Raw genomic sequence first — 18,136 nt, 5'->3', positions numbered from 1 at the left:
ATCCCCAATACAAGGAAAAAAAAAGTTGTAGGAATGAAGAGTTTATAGAACAAGAATCCTTCCAGGACTCCAATAGCTCCTGACATTCAACCTCCTTCATGATGTCTTCTTGGGAAAGAGTAATGACTTTTTGTAAGCAATATACAAACCACATTTTTCAACTTCCCCTTTCATAAAAAAGTCTTGTCTCTTAAATAGTACCCAATGCAAATATTCAAATACTTGAATTTTAATAGTGGGTTCACTTCTGATTGTGGTAAGCTGCAGAGCACTTTTAGTTTGCTGTGTAATATAAGGCACTTAATAACGTTCTCTGATGATAAAAAGTCAGAATACTTTCATGAAATATTTGTAAATGGATCACATATAAACTTGTAATAATGAATTTTACCTTCCTGACTCCTGGAGGAGGAAGTGTGAATGCTGCAGCTTGATCTTGAGTTGAAAGAATAGAATGAAGAGCTATCACTTTATATCTGAAAGTTAAAATCATAGTTCTTAGCAAGAATTTCTCTTTAGAAGACACTGCAAGGAATAACAAAATTTATTTGCATATAGGGAGCAACTTTAAATTTTTTTATTATGAAAAAACTTAAACACATAGTTCACAGAATAATCTAATAAACACCATATATACCCACCATAGAGAAAAAATTTTGGGAGTAAAAGTACTTCAGATTATGGAGCATTCTGAAGTTTTAGATTAGGGATGGTCCAATCTGAATACGAAATATAGGGTTTAAATACTTTTTTAAAAGTTCTGATGTTAATGTGATAACCATAATAGCAGTAATAAACTGCATTAGAAGAGATAAACAGCTGATTCAATATATATGGATGATAAACTGCAGCCTCATCAGAGCTTTATAAGAGTCAGTAAGGTTGGATGAGGGGTTGTTGCCAGCTTATGCTTAACCATAGGATTCTCTTTGCTTGGTTATATTCAGAAAATAGAACAAATGCAGATATAGTACCAAAAAATTTCATTAGCTAAAATGCTACAAGAAAAATGTTGAAAAACAAAACAATAACAAAAAACAACATAAAAACTTGTTTCACCATGGACAATTTTAACTATAGGTGAAAAGACTTTGATCTTCTGACCAAGAATTTTAATGTATCAGGTATTTTTCTGTTTTAAAACTACCAAAAATAGAATGAAGATTTGTAGTTACCGTTCAGAATAAAATCTTCTATCATTTGATAGGTGATCATACAACTGTTGAATATGAGCAAGGCCTGGTAAGAAGATCAATACTGCTCCTTCAATGTTTCTGAACTGGGGACTTTTGTCTGAAATTTTTTAAAAGATACAACATTCAAAAGAAGAAGAAAAGGAATAGAACATAAAATATTAATAAAACACCAGAAAGAAAGAATGTTTTATCAAAACAAATAGAATTAGAAATAGAAATATACCTAAATACACAAGAAGTTCCAAAATGAGATCCAAGTTGATTTTATGAGGGTTCATGTAGAGAATAGCATGCTGAGTGCGGTTGCTATACTTTTGGTAAAATGGATTTAAGTCAGCACTTGCTCCAGTTTGAACTGGGATGTATTCCTAAAAGAAACCCAACAAGAAAAAGCTCAACAACATAAAGTATTTTTGTAAGACAAAGAAGAAAAAAGGGGATATTTGCATCCATGCAAATCCATATTTCTCTCATTGTCACCAGCATTATTTTGTTAAAACACAGCAAAAGCACTTTATTTATTTATTTATTTGTTTGTTTATTTAGGGATGGGGTGGTGGTGGTGGCAGTCTCGCTATGTTGCCTGGGCTGGTCTTGAACTCGTGAACTCAAGTAATACCTTCACTTCAGCCTACTGAGTAGTTGGGACTATAGGTATGTACCACCACGTCCAGTTTAATAGAACAACTTATAGAAGTGGGAAAAGCATCAAAATTTAATTTGTCCTAAAATTTAATTCCTCTCCTAAGAGCAAAATCATATTTATCTTGCCATGTCCATACTGAAAAATATTATAGAAAAAACCCTGAGAACAAATGGGGATATAGTACCTAAATTTTTTTTACTAGATAATGCATACCACAATCATGTATGTATGCATTATTTAATGGCAATTAAAAAGCAGCCAGCCAAGAAAGGTCATAAAAAACTCTAATAAAACGTATTAATACTTGCATCATTCCTTTTATATTCTATCCTGGCTATCAAGTTTCAATGATCTATCCTTTTTTGTGTGTGCTGTGTGGCAGTACTGGTGTTTGAACTCAGAGCCTTGAGCTTGTCAGGCAGGTGCTCTACCACTTGAGGCACACCTCCAGCTCTCTAATGGACTCTTGCAATTATCTTTCTGAAGTCTTTCTTTAGTTTGTAATTTTTATCTTTGGAGTTTTAGAGAAAGATTTTAGTTTTTGCTTTGTCCCCTTAATTAAAGATAAAGTAATACTGTGCTCCCCTCAGTTTGTATATATGAATGAAATACAACCCAAGTACCACAGATTTAATAGAAATACTGGATCTAGTATCACTGGCTAAAATGCAGGATAAGATAGCTTTTATGGTATTTCTAAAATCACATTAATTCAGACAAATTCCCTAGGAAGACCTGTGCTTGTATTAAACAGCTTAATTTTAGAGCTCAGGTTGGCTCCTGTCAGGACAAAGGCTGCTAAGAAAACCAATGGTAAAGATCTAGATTTGGGCACTGCACCATCCTGGCCAGGTATGATAATGAGATAAAGTAGAGAAAAATCACTAGAAATTTGCTCATCAATAACTGATCACTACTATGAAACTCTTGTAAAAATTAAGTTTGTTGATTTTATAGGTCTATCTAATAGCCCAAAATAGGGCAAGATGACAAAATATCACAAATTAAAGTCTCTGAAATAAGATTAAAGAAATAGCCTTTAAAATTTGCCCATGCTTGCATATGTTCCTCTTTTACCAACTTATACCCAAATTCACTGTGTTAACCATGATTTTAAAACTCTCATGACAAGTTATGCTCTTAATAGATATCTTTCAAAATATTTGTTTTACCTGATACTTTTTTAATCCCCCAGCTTTGCTTGTAACATTAATGGTGACTTCTTCTTCCTCCTCCATAAATTTCTGACAATATTCTGAGTCTTTCTCTAGTACAAAGCCTGTTTCTTCTATTACATCTTCAAGATGAAAAACCTGCACAGAGTAAGGCATATAAATGGGGGAACCAAATTTATCACTGTGAATATTTTAAAGAACACAAGGAGATTATCACCTTTTGAACACCACCAAACTAATCAGAATATTATGAAGAAATTTTCTTTCAGTATTATTTGGGAATGAAGAAGATGGTTGACGTATAGGGTCTGTCACTAAAGTCTCAGAGCAAATTACATTACCATATATGTTTTTTAAGTGAAAATGGTTTTAGAAGAGGAGACTTCGTTGGCTGAACTGAAATGGTAAGCACTAAGAATAGTTAGAAAACAGCTTCAAAGACAATCCTAAATTTGAGGGGTTGGGGGTAAAAAGGGAATTCCTTACTGCCAGGTAGTCACCCTTGATCTGAACATAATGATACTGATGTAGAAAGAAGTTTAATGTGCTGTAGTCCTCACGTCTGATGTAGGAACACTCCTCTCCATCCTATCCACTGTCAGGCAGAGCATCAGCAGACACTTCGTTCTCAAGGCCCTCTTTAGGTCCTCCCTTGACTCTAGGAGTAGTTCTGGACTAAGACTGTATAAGGGCCTACCTTGTGGTGAAATTCTCTGGTATGAATGCAGTTTCTACTTACACACACATTATAAGGAAAACTGACCTCTACAGGGTAACTTCTTCCTGAAATTCTGAGAATAGGACAGTGTGTGAAATACGTAGAAAACTTTTCACTGTCCACAGTGGCACTCATGAGAATCAAGTGTAGGTCAGATCGTTTCTGTAAAATTTCCTTCAAGATAATTAGTAGGAAATCTGACTGGACACTTCTTTCGTGAACCTAATATAAAGGAAATAAAAAAATCATACGTAAGATTTATTAAGAGGCTTTAAATGTCTTTATCTAAACTTTTTCAACAACATGAAAATAGTTAAAATTATGGAACACCCAAATTATACAGAACTATAAAACTATAATTTTAAATTATGTTTTTGTAGATTATCTAAAGATGTGAAAGAATTATAAGGTAAATATGCACACTAGATAGATATAAATACATGAATTAAATTTTAACATTGGGTTTTCTCCCCAGATTATGAAATTATAAAGATAATATCTATTTCATTGTGTTGCTGGTAGGATTAAATGAATTTGTGTGTATACGACACACACACACACTATAATATATAATGTATATTATAGAGCATTTACTAAATCAATTAACGTGAGACATTCATTAGAGAACATTAAATATTATCTATAAAGTATCAGGTATTTAGTAAGCACAAACAAAATGTTAGCTAATTTTAGGAGCAACATCTTTTTAATACAAAATGTTTAGAATTTATCTAGCCAAAACTATAAAAATGTACTCACCTCATCTACAATAACATGAGACACGTTAGTTAGAAGGCCATCTTCTTGAAGTTTCCTTAGCAAAACTCCTGTTGTACAGTAGAGTAATCTGGTAGTTTCACTAGCTCGAGATTCCATTCGGATTTGATAGCCACACAAAGAATTCTGAAGGGTGAACAGAAAGCTATGATTAGAGTTTCACAAGTAATCTGGAAATGTGGTCTCAAATGTGAACTACAAGTAATCATCTTGCTACTCTATGGAGCAAGTAAACCTATTTAAAGCAATTTATTATTATCAAAAATGCTTTCCCGTGGTTTTTGTATACAACTATAAATTGTTTTGGAAAAAAATTTTTTTTTTTGAGACAGGGTCTCACTATGTAGCCTAGGTTGGCCTTGAACTCATGATCTTCCCGCCTCAGCTTCCCAAGTGCTGGGATTACAAGTATGAACCATCGTGCCTGGCTTTTTGTTAATATTAAAAAAAAAAAATTCTTTTCACAGGGCTCAGGCAAAAAGCTGTTCATCTTTTTAATTTTATTTTCTCAAGTACCATTAATATGATTATAAAAACATTAGTAAATGCTGAATTAATTTCTTATTAAATTATTTTGGAGCAAAATATTGAGATACTCAGGAACAATTTTAGAGTAGCTTCAATCAGAGTAAATAATTTGAATTATATAAATTGTAATTCATTATCTTTGGTTCTAATCAGTTTAATTAATTAAATGAATTCTTATACTTCAGTCACTCTGGATATGGTTTGGCCAGTTTTGTCTACACAGAATGCACAATAAATATTTAAGCCCTTTCTCCATTTTTAAATACAGGATTTTAAAATAATCTAGCATTTTCATCTAGTTTTTTCCTTCCACGCAGTGAAAAGAATTTGTGAAAATCACTTAGCGATACATTCCATGAAAAGATTTACAAATACTTGAGATATATCATGTAAAGTCAAATTTGAATTTATCCATATTCTTTGAAGATTTAATTTAGTATGCAACATATCTGAGCATTCAATTAAAAAGTTAATATGAATGAGAATTTTATGAGAATTTTTTTATATGAGAATTTTAACAAGTTACTGATAAACTTTTCATATCAAGAACAGTGGCATAATATCTATTTAAAAAAAAAAACATGCAAGTGCCTGAAATGTGCGATTGAAGAACTAGTAACAGTCAGAACTAGTATATGGTCCAAGTTCCATTTGGATCCCAACAGCAGAGGTAAGAAATGTCATCACTCACTGCGGTGGAGTGGAAGAGTTAACTTACCTTTCCTCCAGGTCCATTTTCACAGCCCAATTCATCACACACCCTGGTGGCTAAACTTACTGCTGATATTCTTCGGGGCTGGGTACAGACAATGTTACATTTACTTGTTCCCCACTCATTTAGAAGCAAATCTTCCAAAAGAAAATGTGGTACTTGAGTGCTTTTACCACTCCCTGTTTCACCTGCCACAACTACAACCCGGTGCCTTTTAAGAGTTTCCACAATAGACTCCCGGTGTTTGAACACAGGTAACTGTTGTCTTTCCTTTAAAAGTCTCTGATACTTAGGTGTGCTCTGCAACTTTCTAAAGAGGATTCTAACAGGCTCCAAATCTTCTGCATTTTCTGATTCCAAGGACAGTGCAGAAAGATCCTCATCAGAAACTAAATTTTCCCAAGATTCCTCAGGATCTTCAGAGTTTTCTTTTTTCTTTTCAGAATGCTGTTGTTGCTGTTGCTGCTGCTGTTTCAATTTATTCAAAAGTTTCGCAATAAAAAGATCACGTGGCTTATTAGTTTCCATTTTATTTAATTCTTCCCTTTTCTTTTCTGCATCACTCCACTCTAGCCAAACATCTCGGTAAGTGGGAGGAAGTAACTGGTGAACAGACTATGAAGGAAAAAAACAGCAATGTTTTATTTTCACTATTGATATTAAATTTCAATAGATCAAAACTTCAGAATAGTTATAATCTTCTTAAAATGTAATTATACTCAAGCTAAAAGTTATTACCGTAATAGGATATATATGCATGATACAAATTTATAACCAGCATATCATATTCAGGTTTTTTTACTTACTAACTGTATAACTTTGGGGGAATAAGTTAACTTCTCTGGTTTTAGTTTCTGCATTTAAAAACGGCAACTAGCCAGGCATGGTGGATCACACATATAACCCTAGCTACTTGGGAAGCTGAGACAGGACAAAAATGTTAGTGAGAACCTGCATCTCAACCAATAAAAAAAGCTGGGCATGGTGGCATGTGCCTGTCACCTCAGCTCCATGGAAATGTAAATAGATCATGGTGCCAGGCGGACCTGGGTATAAACATGAGACCCTATTCAAAAAATACCTAAAGCAAAAAGGGCTGAGGGCATGGCTCAAGTGGTGGAGCTCCTGCCTAGCATGTGCAAGGACCTGAGTTCAAACTCCAATATGGCCAAATAAATAAGTAAATGAAAACGGCTAATAATAGTACCTCACTCAAGCATACTCAGAGGCAAACTTTAAATCAGTCTATGTGAAGTGCTCATTATCTAGAGCATGATAAACTACCGAATGAAAGTATATTATTCTGCAGTTGTGCTATATAAAATTCAGATGAACCATTAAGCACTTTCAAAACATACAAAGCTCCCTTTGAGAATTTGGAAGTTGTATAATGTTATAGGCCAAAATATTTTAAATGAACAACAATTGGGTAGAATTTAAGGTATTTAAAATCTGTGCTATAAAAGAACCCACAATTATCTCTCATATTGACAGTCATTTTTATTAAATAAACACAGCTTATGATCTCTTATTTTAAAAAATGAGGAAAATAAAGACATTACAAACTTTGGCAGACACTGGAAAAGAGCAGACTATATGGATTCCACTTAATTAGCATTTAAAATTTTCATTGGTTCTAACTTCCCATGAAGAAAGATAAACAATGCTTCTGCTGACAATCCAAATTTTAAGAAGAGCACTGTGTTCTCTTAAAAAGCTTCCCTTCAACAGTATTTTAAGTTTCCTTAAACTGGAGATGTATAGTTAATATAATCTAAAATTAAAAAATGGAATCAATGTCTATAATGTCTTAAAATTGAGAAACAATATAACATTAAAGGAAAAAAAAAACTTTAAAAAATTCTCCCTAATTCAACCACTTTGTACAACTGTTTTTAACCTGTAAATCAGTATAGCTCAAAAGTTAAATCAAATAAATTGCCTCTGTCAGAACTCTGGCCTAATGAGAAAAACTGAGTGATGCTTAGGGGTGAAAGGAAGTGAAATTATAATTAGAAATGAGTATTAATCAGAAGATACAGATAGTAAAACTGGCACAGAGGACCATAATTAAACACTATCTTCCATATATCCATTCAATTTTATGTATAATTTTAATACAGGTTGAACATTTCTTATACAAAATGCTTGGGACTAGAAGAATTTTGGATTTCAGATTTTGCAGTATTTGCATATATCTAATGAGGTATCTTGGGGATAGGACTCAACACTAAACACAAAATCCACTTAGGTTTCATATATACCTTATACATATAGTCTGAAGATAATTTTGTACAATATTTTAAAATAATTTTATTCATGAAAGTTTCTTGGTGTAGTTCTCCACTTGTGGCATCATGTCAGTGACTCCCAAAATTGAGATTTTAGAACATGTCAGATTTTTTTATTTTTGCATTAGGAATGTTCAGTCTGGAAACCCATTACTCCACAAATGAGTTTTGAAGCATGTAGGCCTAAAAAAGTCTCACCTGCCCTTTCACTAAACGATAGAGGGCTAATGTAGCTCCCAGGTGTTGAGCTTGCATGCCATCCTCTGTTAAAATTGTAGGGCATACTACTAAAACATCATCTTCAGACTTGATTACTCTTACCCTAAAAAGAAACAAAGATAAAAACCTTTTTAAATGGATGAGGTCAGATCTAAAAACTCACAAATCCATTAACACTGAGCTTGTTTGTATTAATTATTTAAATATTTTCATGGAAGGCATTTATTTGTATTAGATGATGTTTTTTTTTTCCCCTCGTGGTACTGGAAGTTTCAACTCAGAGCCTTGAACTTGCTAGGAATGCATTCTACCACTTGAGCCAATCCCCTAGCCATTTTTGCTTTAGTTAGTTTTTGAATAGGGTCTTGCATTTTTGCCCTGGCTGGCCTGGACCACAATCCTCCTGTTTATGTCTCCCACATAGCTGGGATGACAGGTGCCACCATGCCCAGTTTATTGGTTGAGATGTGGTCTTACTAACTTTTTTACCCGGGCTGGCCTTGAACCATAATCTTTCTAATCTCGATTATAGGTGTGAACCACTGTGCCCAGCCTTGATAATGATTTGTAAGTAATATGAACCTGAGATGTGGAATTAAGAGTTTTCTACAAGTCTACTTTTCTTTTTTTTTTTTTTTGGTGGGACTGGGGTTTGGACTCAGGACTTCCTATTTGCAAAGCAGGCTCTTTACCACTTGAGCCATACCTCCACCCTCCTACAAGACTATTTAACTTAAAAGAAACAAAAAGATTTTCATTTTACATTTTTCTAAGAGTTATCCATTAACCAGAAAAACATACCTACATTTCCAGTATCTACCTACTGGAACTTTTTCAAAGGAAGGATTTGGACTCTTGGGAAGATTCTTTCTGACCCAGTCAATCAGAAATTGTTTGGGAGATTTTCCAGTCCAGCTTCGAGCTGTATAGTCAAAATTTCTTACATCATGAGGTTCTTTCTTTTTATCTAAAATGGTAGACAAAGATTGGTTCTTTAAACAATGGTTACACAGCAATATAAACTGTCTTTCGAGTGATCAAAGTTCTTTTGGGAATAGCATTTTTGGAAGAGACTAGATGAAGATAAAACAAATAAAAAAAGGTTTGCTTTTCTACAGCTAATTACTGTCTTAATGGACTGAACCATAGAAAATTCTGAATCTTTAAAAGAAGTGATCTGGAGAAAGTGATATATGCTTATAAAATATCTATTTGAATGACAACAGTTGGTAGGCTACCCTGCAAGTAGTCATTGCAAAAAGATAATCTGATTTCATTTCCCTGCTCAATACAGGTGCCATTACCATCACTACCGTCAATGGCTTCCTGTTATATATGTAAAATAAAATACCGTTTTCTTACTACTGCCTAAAAGGCCTTTATGGTCCATCTCAGCCTATCAGTTGCCATTCTTCCTCCATGCCCACTCTGCTGTGATCACAATGGTCTTTAGCTAATTCCTCAAATGCTCTCAATATACCCGGCCCAGTACAGTAGTGGCCAGCTTCATGTTGCTAATTAAAAGTAAATTAAAATTTCAATTTCTCAGATATTCTAGTCACGTTTCAAGTGTTCAATAATCCTATTTTGCTAGCAGCTACCACACTGGATAGCATAGATATTTCCATCATAGAAAGATGAACAGTGATGGAATAAGTTCTCTTTCACCATAGGCTTCTAATGTACTGCTTCCCTTCTTTGGAGGTTCTTTCCACCAACTTGTCACCAAGCTAACACCCAATTATCTGTCACATCCCAGAGTTAATGTCATCATCAACGCCTCCCCAATCTAACTAGGCTACCCTAATACATCTACTATTAAAGCCAGTGTTTTTTAAATAGCACATATCACAATTACTTAAAGCTTCCTTCCCTCCTTAGACTGTACACATAAAGAAGGAAGATATTGGGTTATTTTGCTCATTATTGTAAATATAGCACCTGTCATCTTGTCATTTTGCACAATAAGGATTCAATATATTTAACTGTTTTTCTTTTTTTTTGGTGGTTTGAACTCAGGGCCTGTGTTTGCTAGGCTGGTGCTCTACCACTTGAGTCATACCTCCATGACCTCCAGCCCTTCAATACATATTAGTGAAAGAATCATTATAAAAATTGACAATTTAGTGTAGGACTAAGCTATAATGTAATCTAATAAATATGATGCTAGTTACATTAATCGTTTACTCAGGAGCACATAGAAATACATGATCACTTCTGTCTGCTGGCATGGTAGGAGTTAAGGAAGGCTTAAAGAAGAGGTGCTGTTTGAGTTGCACCTTGAAGTTAGGGACAAGTTGGCCAGTAGAGGGTAGCAGGATGAGGAAAGCAATGGAACCAAGAAAGAAATGTAAAGAATGAAGTGGCTGGAGTATATAGTTGGAAAAGCAAGGTGGAAAGCTAGATTGTTGCAGAATGCAAAGGATCTCAAAATGCCATGCTAAAGGGTTTGGCCTTGTTATTGATGTCAATAGGTTTGGAGTCATTAAACCTTTTGTTTCGGTGGGGCTAGAATTTGAACTCAGGGCTTCATGCTTGCAAAGTAGGCACTCTACTACTTGAGCCATACTGCCAGTCCATTTTGCTCTAGGAATTTTGGAGATGGAGGGGGTCTTGTGAACTATTTGCCCAGGCTGGCCTTGAACCACAATTCTCCCCATCTCAGCCTCCCAAACAGTTAGGATTACAGGCATGAGCCACCAATGCTTAGTTCAATAAAGGTTTTTAACTGGAAGGACTGGGGAGTAGAGTTCAGTGGTACAGCGCTTCCCTAGCATGCAAAAGTTCCTGAGTTTGATCCCCAGCACTGCAAAAAACCAAAACAATGAAACTCCCATTTAGATCTGTGGTAAAAAAACACAGCTGCAGGAGTTTGGAGAATGGATTAGAGATGAGAATGAGGCAAGGTATTATCAATTACAAAATGCTATCTATACAAGTGAATTGTAATTTTTGTTACTTTTTTAAAAAAAGCTTGTGAAAGTGTAACTTCACTGCCATCTTAACGTTTGCCAGTATGCAAAGTAGCAAATTTTACAATTACACGTTCCTTGCTATTTTGTTATTCACAAATTACATGCAGACCAATTTCTCTTCATTTTACCTTTCTCTTCTTCAGGAGCAGCTGTAGATTTTTCAAATAAATTAAAGTTCAAAGCACTTTCTCCTTCTATGGCTACAAAAGGCTTTTTCCTTTCATTTTGTTGATGTGAAATCTTTATGGCTGGGTTGAATACTGGATGGTCTTCCAAGATTTCCATTTCTACCAAGATAAAAGATATTTATGTTCACATATTTGTTTTTTATGCCGTATTATTTTGCAAATATGGTTTTAAAAAAGCTAGGCAGGCACTCTACCACTTGAGCCACTAAGCTAGCCCTCTTCTTTCTTTGCAGTCAATTATTTAATAACTCCTACTATGAATCTATCCTAGAGGTTAAAGGCAACTTATTTAAACTTTTAAAATGTTATTTAATAGAGGTAGTAAGCCTGAAAAAATACCTTCATTAAAAGTAAATAAACAGGGGATTGAATTCATGTCTCTTTTTCGAACGGAGATGGTATTTTATGGTATAAATTTGGGGCTGGCAAATTACACTCAGCAGGACAAATCCAGTCCACTGCCTGATTATATAGGGTTTACAAGTTAGGATGGATTTTTACATTTTCCAATGGTTCAAAACAATAAAGATATTTGGTGACATGTAAAAATGACATGAAATATATAGCTCAGTGTCCTTAAATAAAGTTTGATTAGAACACAGTCATTCTTTTGTTTGTTTGTTTTTTTTTTTTTGTATTGTCTACTTATGTTGTAATAGCAGGAGTAGAGAAGCTGTGTCAGAGACTATATGGTCCACAAAGTCTATAATATTTACCCTTTGTCTTGTTACAGAGAAAGTTTGCCAATCCCAGGGAAGAAAGAGCAGACATACTGCATTTCTATGTTTAGGAATCTCAAAATTTTTACCTCTTTGAAATTTCCTTATTTTTTCTTGAGCCTCTTTTTGGCCTTGCTTGTTTTTTTCTAGTTTAAAGGTAGCTGCTTGCTCCTTTGCATCCAGAAGTTTTGCTGCAAAGTGCAAGTACCTTTCATTCTGCTCCAAATAAAGTAATGAAGAGGAAATAAAAAGAAGAGTAAGATTAGTTTATTTGTGGTCAGTATATAGCATCAAAATCTATTATCTTTTGACTTCATTCTTTGATTCAGCAAATCTACTTTAAGGTATTTTTCATGGAGAAATAAAACAAATAGAACACAGACATTAAATAAAAAGGTTTCTGAGGAAAATGAGTATCACAAAACTCAAAAGACATGACTCTGCTGAGCAAATACTATGAATTGAAAGTTAAATTCAAATTACTGCTTTATCCATAGATTAATAAATGACAGCAGATTATAAACATAAAGGCCTGAATGGAGAAGATGATGGCATATGTGGTGCTCCTATGAAATACAACTGTTAAGAGGAATGGAAAAAGATAACTAAGCAAGTAAAACCAGCAGAATTCTGGGACCATTCTGTGTAGAAGCAAACATCGTTGTGGTATAATAGACAGGCTTAGTTAGATATTTCCTCAAGTTCACCAAAATCATACTTATCCTTTCCTTTTTTTTCCAACATGAAGTACCGATGCCACTATCACTCTACCTATGTGGTTCTTTCCATCTTTCTTTTTACCCCATAAAATTTACCATGATAACAATTTTTAGTGTCCACTTCAGTCTTACAAAGTACATTCTTACTGTTATGCAACTGTCACAATCACAGTCATCTCCAGAACTCTTGTCATATGACAAACTGAACTGCTATAGTCCCTGGCAACCATTCTCCTATCTGTCTCTATGTACCTAGACTATTCTAAGTGCCTCTTAAGTGGAATCACACAGTATTTACTTTTTGTGACTGGCATATTTCACTTAGCATTATGTCTTCCAGGTCCATCCATGTTGTTCCATGTGCCAGAATTTCCTTCCTTTTAAAGACTAATAACGGAATAATATTCAGGCATTGTACATATGTACACAACATTTTACTTATCCACTGGTGACTGGGGACATTAGGTTATGTCCACATTTTAACTACTATAAATAATGCTGCTGTAAATATGGTATACAAGTATCTCTTCAGAGACTCTGATTTAAATTTTTTTTTTTTTGTAGTACTGAAGTTTGAACTTAGAACTTTGAGTTTGCTAGGTAGGCACTCTACAATTTGAGCCATGCTTTCAGACCTGATTTCAATTCTTTTGAATATACCACACTCTGACATTGAATTGGCTGATCATATGGTAATTTTATTTTTAATTTGAGGAATGGCCAAACTATTTCCCATTATGACTACACCATTTTACATTCCCACCAACAGTACACAAGGGTTCCAGTTTCCACAAACATTAAAATTTTTTTAAAAATAATACCCATCTTAACGGGTGAGAAGTAATATCCTATTCTGGTTTTCATTGGCATGTCACTAATGACTAGTGATGTGGGGTTTCTTTTCATGTCCTTACTGGCCATTTGTATGTCTTCTTTGGAGAAATGTTCCTTAGCCTTTAGATTCAGTAAATCACCATTTTTTGTTGATTCTTGCTTTAAAATGTCTGTCTTCCTTTCCAGTTTCAATTCTTATTTCAAACTCAACAAGTACATGACTACCAAAATGGATAGGGTAGCTTTCTAAATGACCTTGGATACCCTCAGTATTCTAGTCTCAGTGAAATCAGCTACTTACTCCCATCTACAAGTAATCACTTGTACTTTTATTTCTACTTGTGTGCAACTATATTTTAATGTGCAAAGGCCTCTTGCACAATTCTACTTCTATACCCTTGCTCACATTATTGTACTTATCTAGATCACATTTCTATCATTCTTGGTCAATTTGAACTCTGTGTATCCTTTAAGTTTCATCTCTTTCAAGTCTTGCCCTAAAGTTCCAATCACAAGAGACCTCTTCTTTCTCTCAATTCCAAAGTAGACTTACACTGCCCTGAAGATTTTAATTTATATGATTTAAATGCAGGCACAGGATTAAAAAAAACTTGTGTATAGAACAGTATAAAAAAGAAGTTTTTATCCCACCCTGTAATGCGAGTCCTCCTGATCATTAGAAAAAGCTTTTTGTTACCTTTCCACACACAAGAATGTAAACACATGTCAGTAGGTACTTTTTCTTTTACACAAAGGAATTCATCATATTAAATTCTCCCACAATTTGTTTATCCGTTCACCTACTGACAAACATATGAGTTGTGTACAGTGTTTGGCAACTAACAACATTTGTACACAATGTTTTCATTTCTCTTAAGTTTCTATAAATGAAATTGTTGGGTCATTTGCTAAGTGTATACTTAACTTTATGCAAAAGGGTCAATGGTTTCCAAAGAGGTTGAACCATTTCTTCCTACATTTGGCAATGTACAAGTGTTCCAACCACTCCACAGTTCCCTAACACTCAGTATTAATGATGTTCTCAATTTCAGCCATGTTTATTGGCCTTTATGTCTTCTTCTGTAAGGCATATGTTTTTAAAAAGTTTTTCATATAATTGTGTATAGAAGTCCTTTGTTGGATATTGTAATGCAATATTTTCTTCCTACAGCTTGTTTTTTTTTTTTCACTGTTAAAGGTCTGTATCTTATATGTCCTCCAAAGACTCATATGCCAAAGGCTTAGTCAACTAGCCTGTGATGGTGGAAGCTTTAGGAAATAGGGCCTAGTGGAAGTTAGGTTACTGGGAGAGTCCCCTTGAAGTGGACTTAGGGACTTTAGTCCTTTCCTGTCCCTTTTGTTCTGTTACTGTCATGTGAGCAGCAACTCTGCCACACACTCCTATCATGATAGTGTCTCACCACAGTCCCCAAAACAATGGAGGCAAATGACCATGGACTAAAACCCCTGAAACCATGACCCAAAATAGCATTTGCTCTTTTTAAGTTGATTCTCTCAGGTACTGTGACAGTGATGGAGATCTAAGATGTTCATTTAACAGTGAAATATGGGCTTCCTCTGTAAGGAATGTGTCTTACCGCTTTTATAACTCAAAGAATTTAGCATACTCTCTACACATAACAATCATTTAAAATACAATGGTTATCTCTACAAGAATGGGAGAAATGTAATTAATATCTATGGAAAAAGTACTCTGTGCCAAATTTTTACTTATGTGTTATTTTGATCAATCTTCTTTCTTATCAATCCCTAGAGGTATTTCTTCAATTTACAAAGGAGAAAACAGGGTCAGAACAGTTAAATATCCTGCCTAGTAATATCCACCTGGAAGCCTAATAATATAAATTTCTACTCACAGGGTCAAATTTTTCTTCCTCTTCTAAACTTTGAGAGTTCTCACTCTTTTCTTCTTCACTTTGTTGTTTGGCATATTGCAAGATCCATTCTTTCATGTTTACTTCCAAATTTTTTTCTTCCTTTTTTGGCTAGAAAGAAAAACAAATATCTGAAAAACTAAAGTTGGAAAAAATTATAATGCCTCCATAGATGTTTGATAATATTTAAGTGTAAAAACCCTAATGAACTACACCTCCCAGAATTCACATCCTCTTCAAAGAGTCTTTGGGATTGGCCATGTGACTTTCTTCAGTTAATGGAACATTAGCAAATGTGGTAAAGTAGGAGCTTGTCAAGGCTTTGTACACTGGGGCTCAATGTTTTGAAATACAGTTGATCTTCCATCTCTGTGGGTTCCGTATCTTCAGAGTAAACCAACCTCAAAATATTCAGTAAAAAAACTGTACCTGGATTGAGCACTGAGACTTTCACTTCCCTGTCATTATTCCCCAAGCAATATACTCTATGACTATTTACACAGCATTCATATTATATTAGTTATTATAAGTAACCTAGAGATAACTTAAAGTATATGAGAAGATGCATATAGGTCACATGACAAATACTATGTCATTAAAACTTGAGTACTCGAAGATTTTGGTATCCTTGGGGGTCCTTCAATCAATCCCTTACAGATACCAAGAGTCAACTATACTTGCTCTTGGAAGCCAGATGTCATAAAAGAAGTCTGATTCCTCTGAGAACACATATGTGAGGAAACCCAAGCAAGACAGAGACAAGATGTGGAGACAGGGATGTCTGGAGTTTCCAGTGGAAGCACTAGTTATGTGTTAAATGAACCATTTTGGATGTTTCATCCCCAGCAGATATCTTCTAGAGCTGAATATATGTTTTGCTGAGCTTGGCCCAGACTATAGAATCACAAAAAATTACGAAACTGCTGTTTAAGCAATTACCTTTTGGGATGGTTTATTATGCAATAATGGATAACTAAGATGATGATAGAATGTTCTGACAAACCATTTAGTTATTTTCAAGAGGTAGCTATAAAAACCTAATATTTGTATTCTTATGAACTACTGTGCTTCAGTCTCTTCATCTGATTTTATACAACTTTTAATATTTAATTCTTTTCAAGACAAGGTCTTACTTTGTAGCACAGGTAGGTACCTCAAACTTGCTATATCCTCCTGCCTCAGCCTCCTGAGTGTTGGGATTAAAAGCATTCACCACCATGTCCAGCCTAAATGCTTAATTCAAAAATTACCTTAATCTGAGGGTTTTCTTCCTGTTTTTTGGTTTTAGTTTGCAAAGGAGGTGAAATAGCAGCTTGTATTTGAGGAGACTGGAATTTTGGCCTACATTTAGGTTGTTGCTCTTCAAATTCCTGACTGAATCCTTCAGGAAGTGCATCTTAAGATAAAACAAACTGTGTTGAAAATAAATATGCATAAAACACACAAATATTTGTTAAGTATACACAAAAACCTCACCAGTACTTAGCATACCTAATTTTCTTCAACTTATCTCCTAAGAACAGAAATCCTATGATGAACCTGATTTTATTTGTCAAACTGTCAGATGATAGCTAGCCTACTTCTATTTAGCCACTTATTTCACCCTCAGTATGTTAGGTTCCCAAATGTTTTTTAAAAAAAATCTAAATGTTTTCCACTGTTTGGTTTTGTAATTACATGTGGTAATATCCTTAATCAGTCACAAAGCAATTTGCTCTCTAGTTCTTGTCAAAGATTATAACCATGACCCTCTGCTTAAATATTACTTATCTAAGGACAGTCTAATTTCTAAGCCAAAATCCAGGAAACAGTAGAGATGTGTTGTATTAAGGGCATTGTAAGAATTACCACAAATAACTGAAAAACACACACAAAATAACTTTTTCTTGCATAGACCACCACTCCTAAGAAGAATATACTGAAAAGAATACAGGTAAGAACCTTTTAAAAGTAAGTAATTCTAACTGTGAAAAATTTAAGTACAAGTCAAAAGGTTTATACAAATATTGAAACTATTTCAAAATGTTTTAGAAATTAAAAGAATTGAATGACAATACTGTTTACCATCTGAAAGATTCAAACAGAGCCAGTCCAAAGCAGAATGAAGATCACCTCCATGTAGGAGTGTATTGGTCATGGCATCTTCAATGTCCTTAGTTTTAAAGGAAAAAGCTTGTAAAGCCATGTACAAATCCTATGAAAGGGAAAGGTAAAAATGTCACATTTCTCCATTTTCTCATCTTTCATTCCTAATTTTAATTAGCAATTGTAATTTCAAGAATACCTTTTTTTGGGAGTGGGACTATCTTTTGTTCAGGATAGAGGGCCAGGGATATAGCTCAGTAGAGCACTTGCTAAACATGAACAAGGCTCTAGGCTCCATCCCAGAACCATGAAGAAAAAAAAAAGATAGGGATATGATACACACACATCTATAATTTTTTTCAGTTAAAAAGTATTCATTGTAATGAGAATTTGGGAACCACAAACCATTTTTAAAAAGGATTAGACAAACTGCTCATTTCTTCACTATCCAAAGATAAT

At 34.3% G+C, this 18,136-nt stretch overlaps 1 protein-coding gene across 2 annotated transcripts in view; it reads right to left on the bottom strand.

Annotated features, from left to right (window-relative positions):
* Dhx29 (DExH-box helicase 29) overlaps window positions 1-18,136 on the bottom strand; it is a 37,600-nt gene that overhangs the window by 12,455 nt on the left and 7,009 nt on the right. For both annotated transcript variants that reach the window (XR_012449176.1, XM_020171981.2), the window contains exons 4-17: window positions 17,657-17,786; window positions 16,843-16,988; window positions 15,575-15,703; window positions 12,234-12,360; window positions 11,366-11,524; window positions 9,064-9,229; window positions 8,242-8,365; window positions 5,759-6,367; window positions 4,495-4,638; window positions 3,781-3,957; window positions 3,015-3,155; window positions 1,420-1,564; window positions 1,176-1,293; window positions 392-476 (exon numbers count right to left, since the gene is read on the bottom strand). Coding sequence is in view for 1 of the 2 variants with exons in the window: in XM_020171981.2 (XP_020027570.2) it covers window positions 392-476; window positions 1,176-1,293; window positions 1,420-1,564; window positions 3,015-3,155; window positions 3,781-3,957; window positions 4,495-4,638; window positions 5,759-6,367; window positions 8,242-8,365; window positions 9,064-9,229; window positions 11,366-11,524; window positions 12,234-12,360; window positions 15,575-15,703; window positions 16,843-16,988; window positions 17,657-17,786 (2,400 nt within the window). In the remaining variant the exon portion in view is untranslated. The remainder of the gene's footprint in view (window positions 1-391; window positions 477-1,175; window positions 1,294-1,419; window positions 1,565-3,014; window positions 3,156-3,780; window positions 3,958-4,494; window positions 4,639-5,758; window positions 6,368-8,241; window positions 8,366-9,063; window positions 9,230-11,365; window positions 11,525-12,233; window positions 12,361-15,574; window positions 15,704-16,842; window positions 16,989-17,656; window positions 17,787-18,136) is intronic.

Source organism: Castor canadensis, chromosome 6 (assembly GCF_047511655.1).
Source record: "Castor canadensis chromosome 6, mCasCan1.hap1v2, whole genome shotgun sequence".
NCBI classification, from domain to species: domain Eukaryota; kingdom Metazoa; phylum Chordata; class Mammalia; order Rodentia; family Castoridae; genus Castor; species Castor canadensis.
This window is presented reverse-complemented; position numbering and strand designations above follow the sequence as displayed.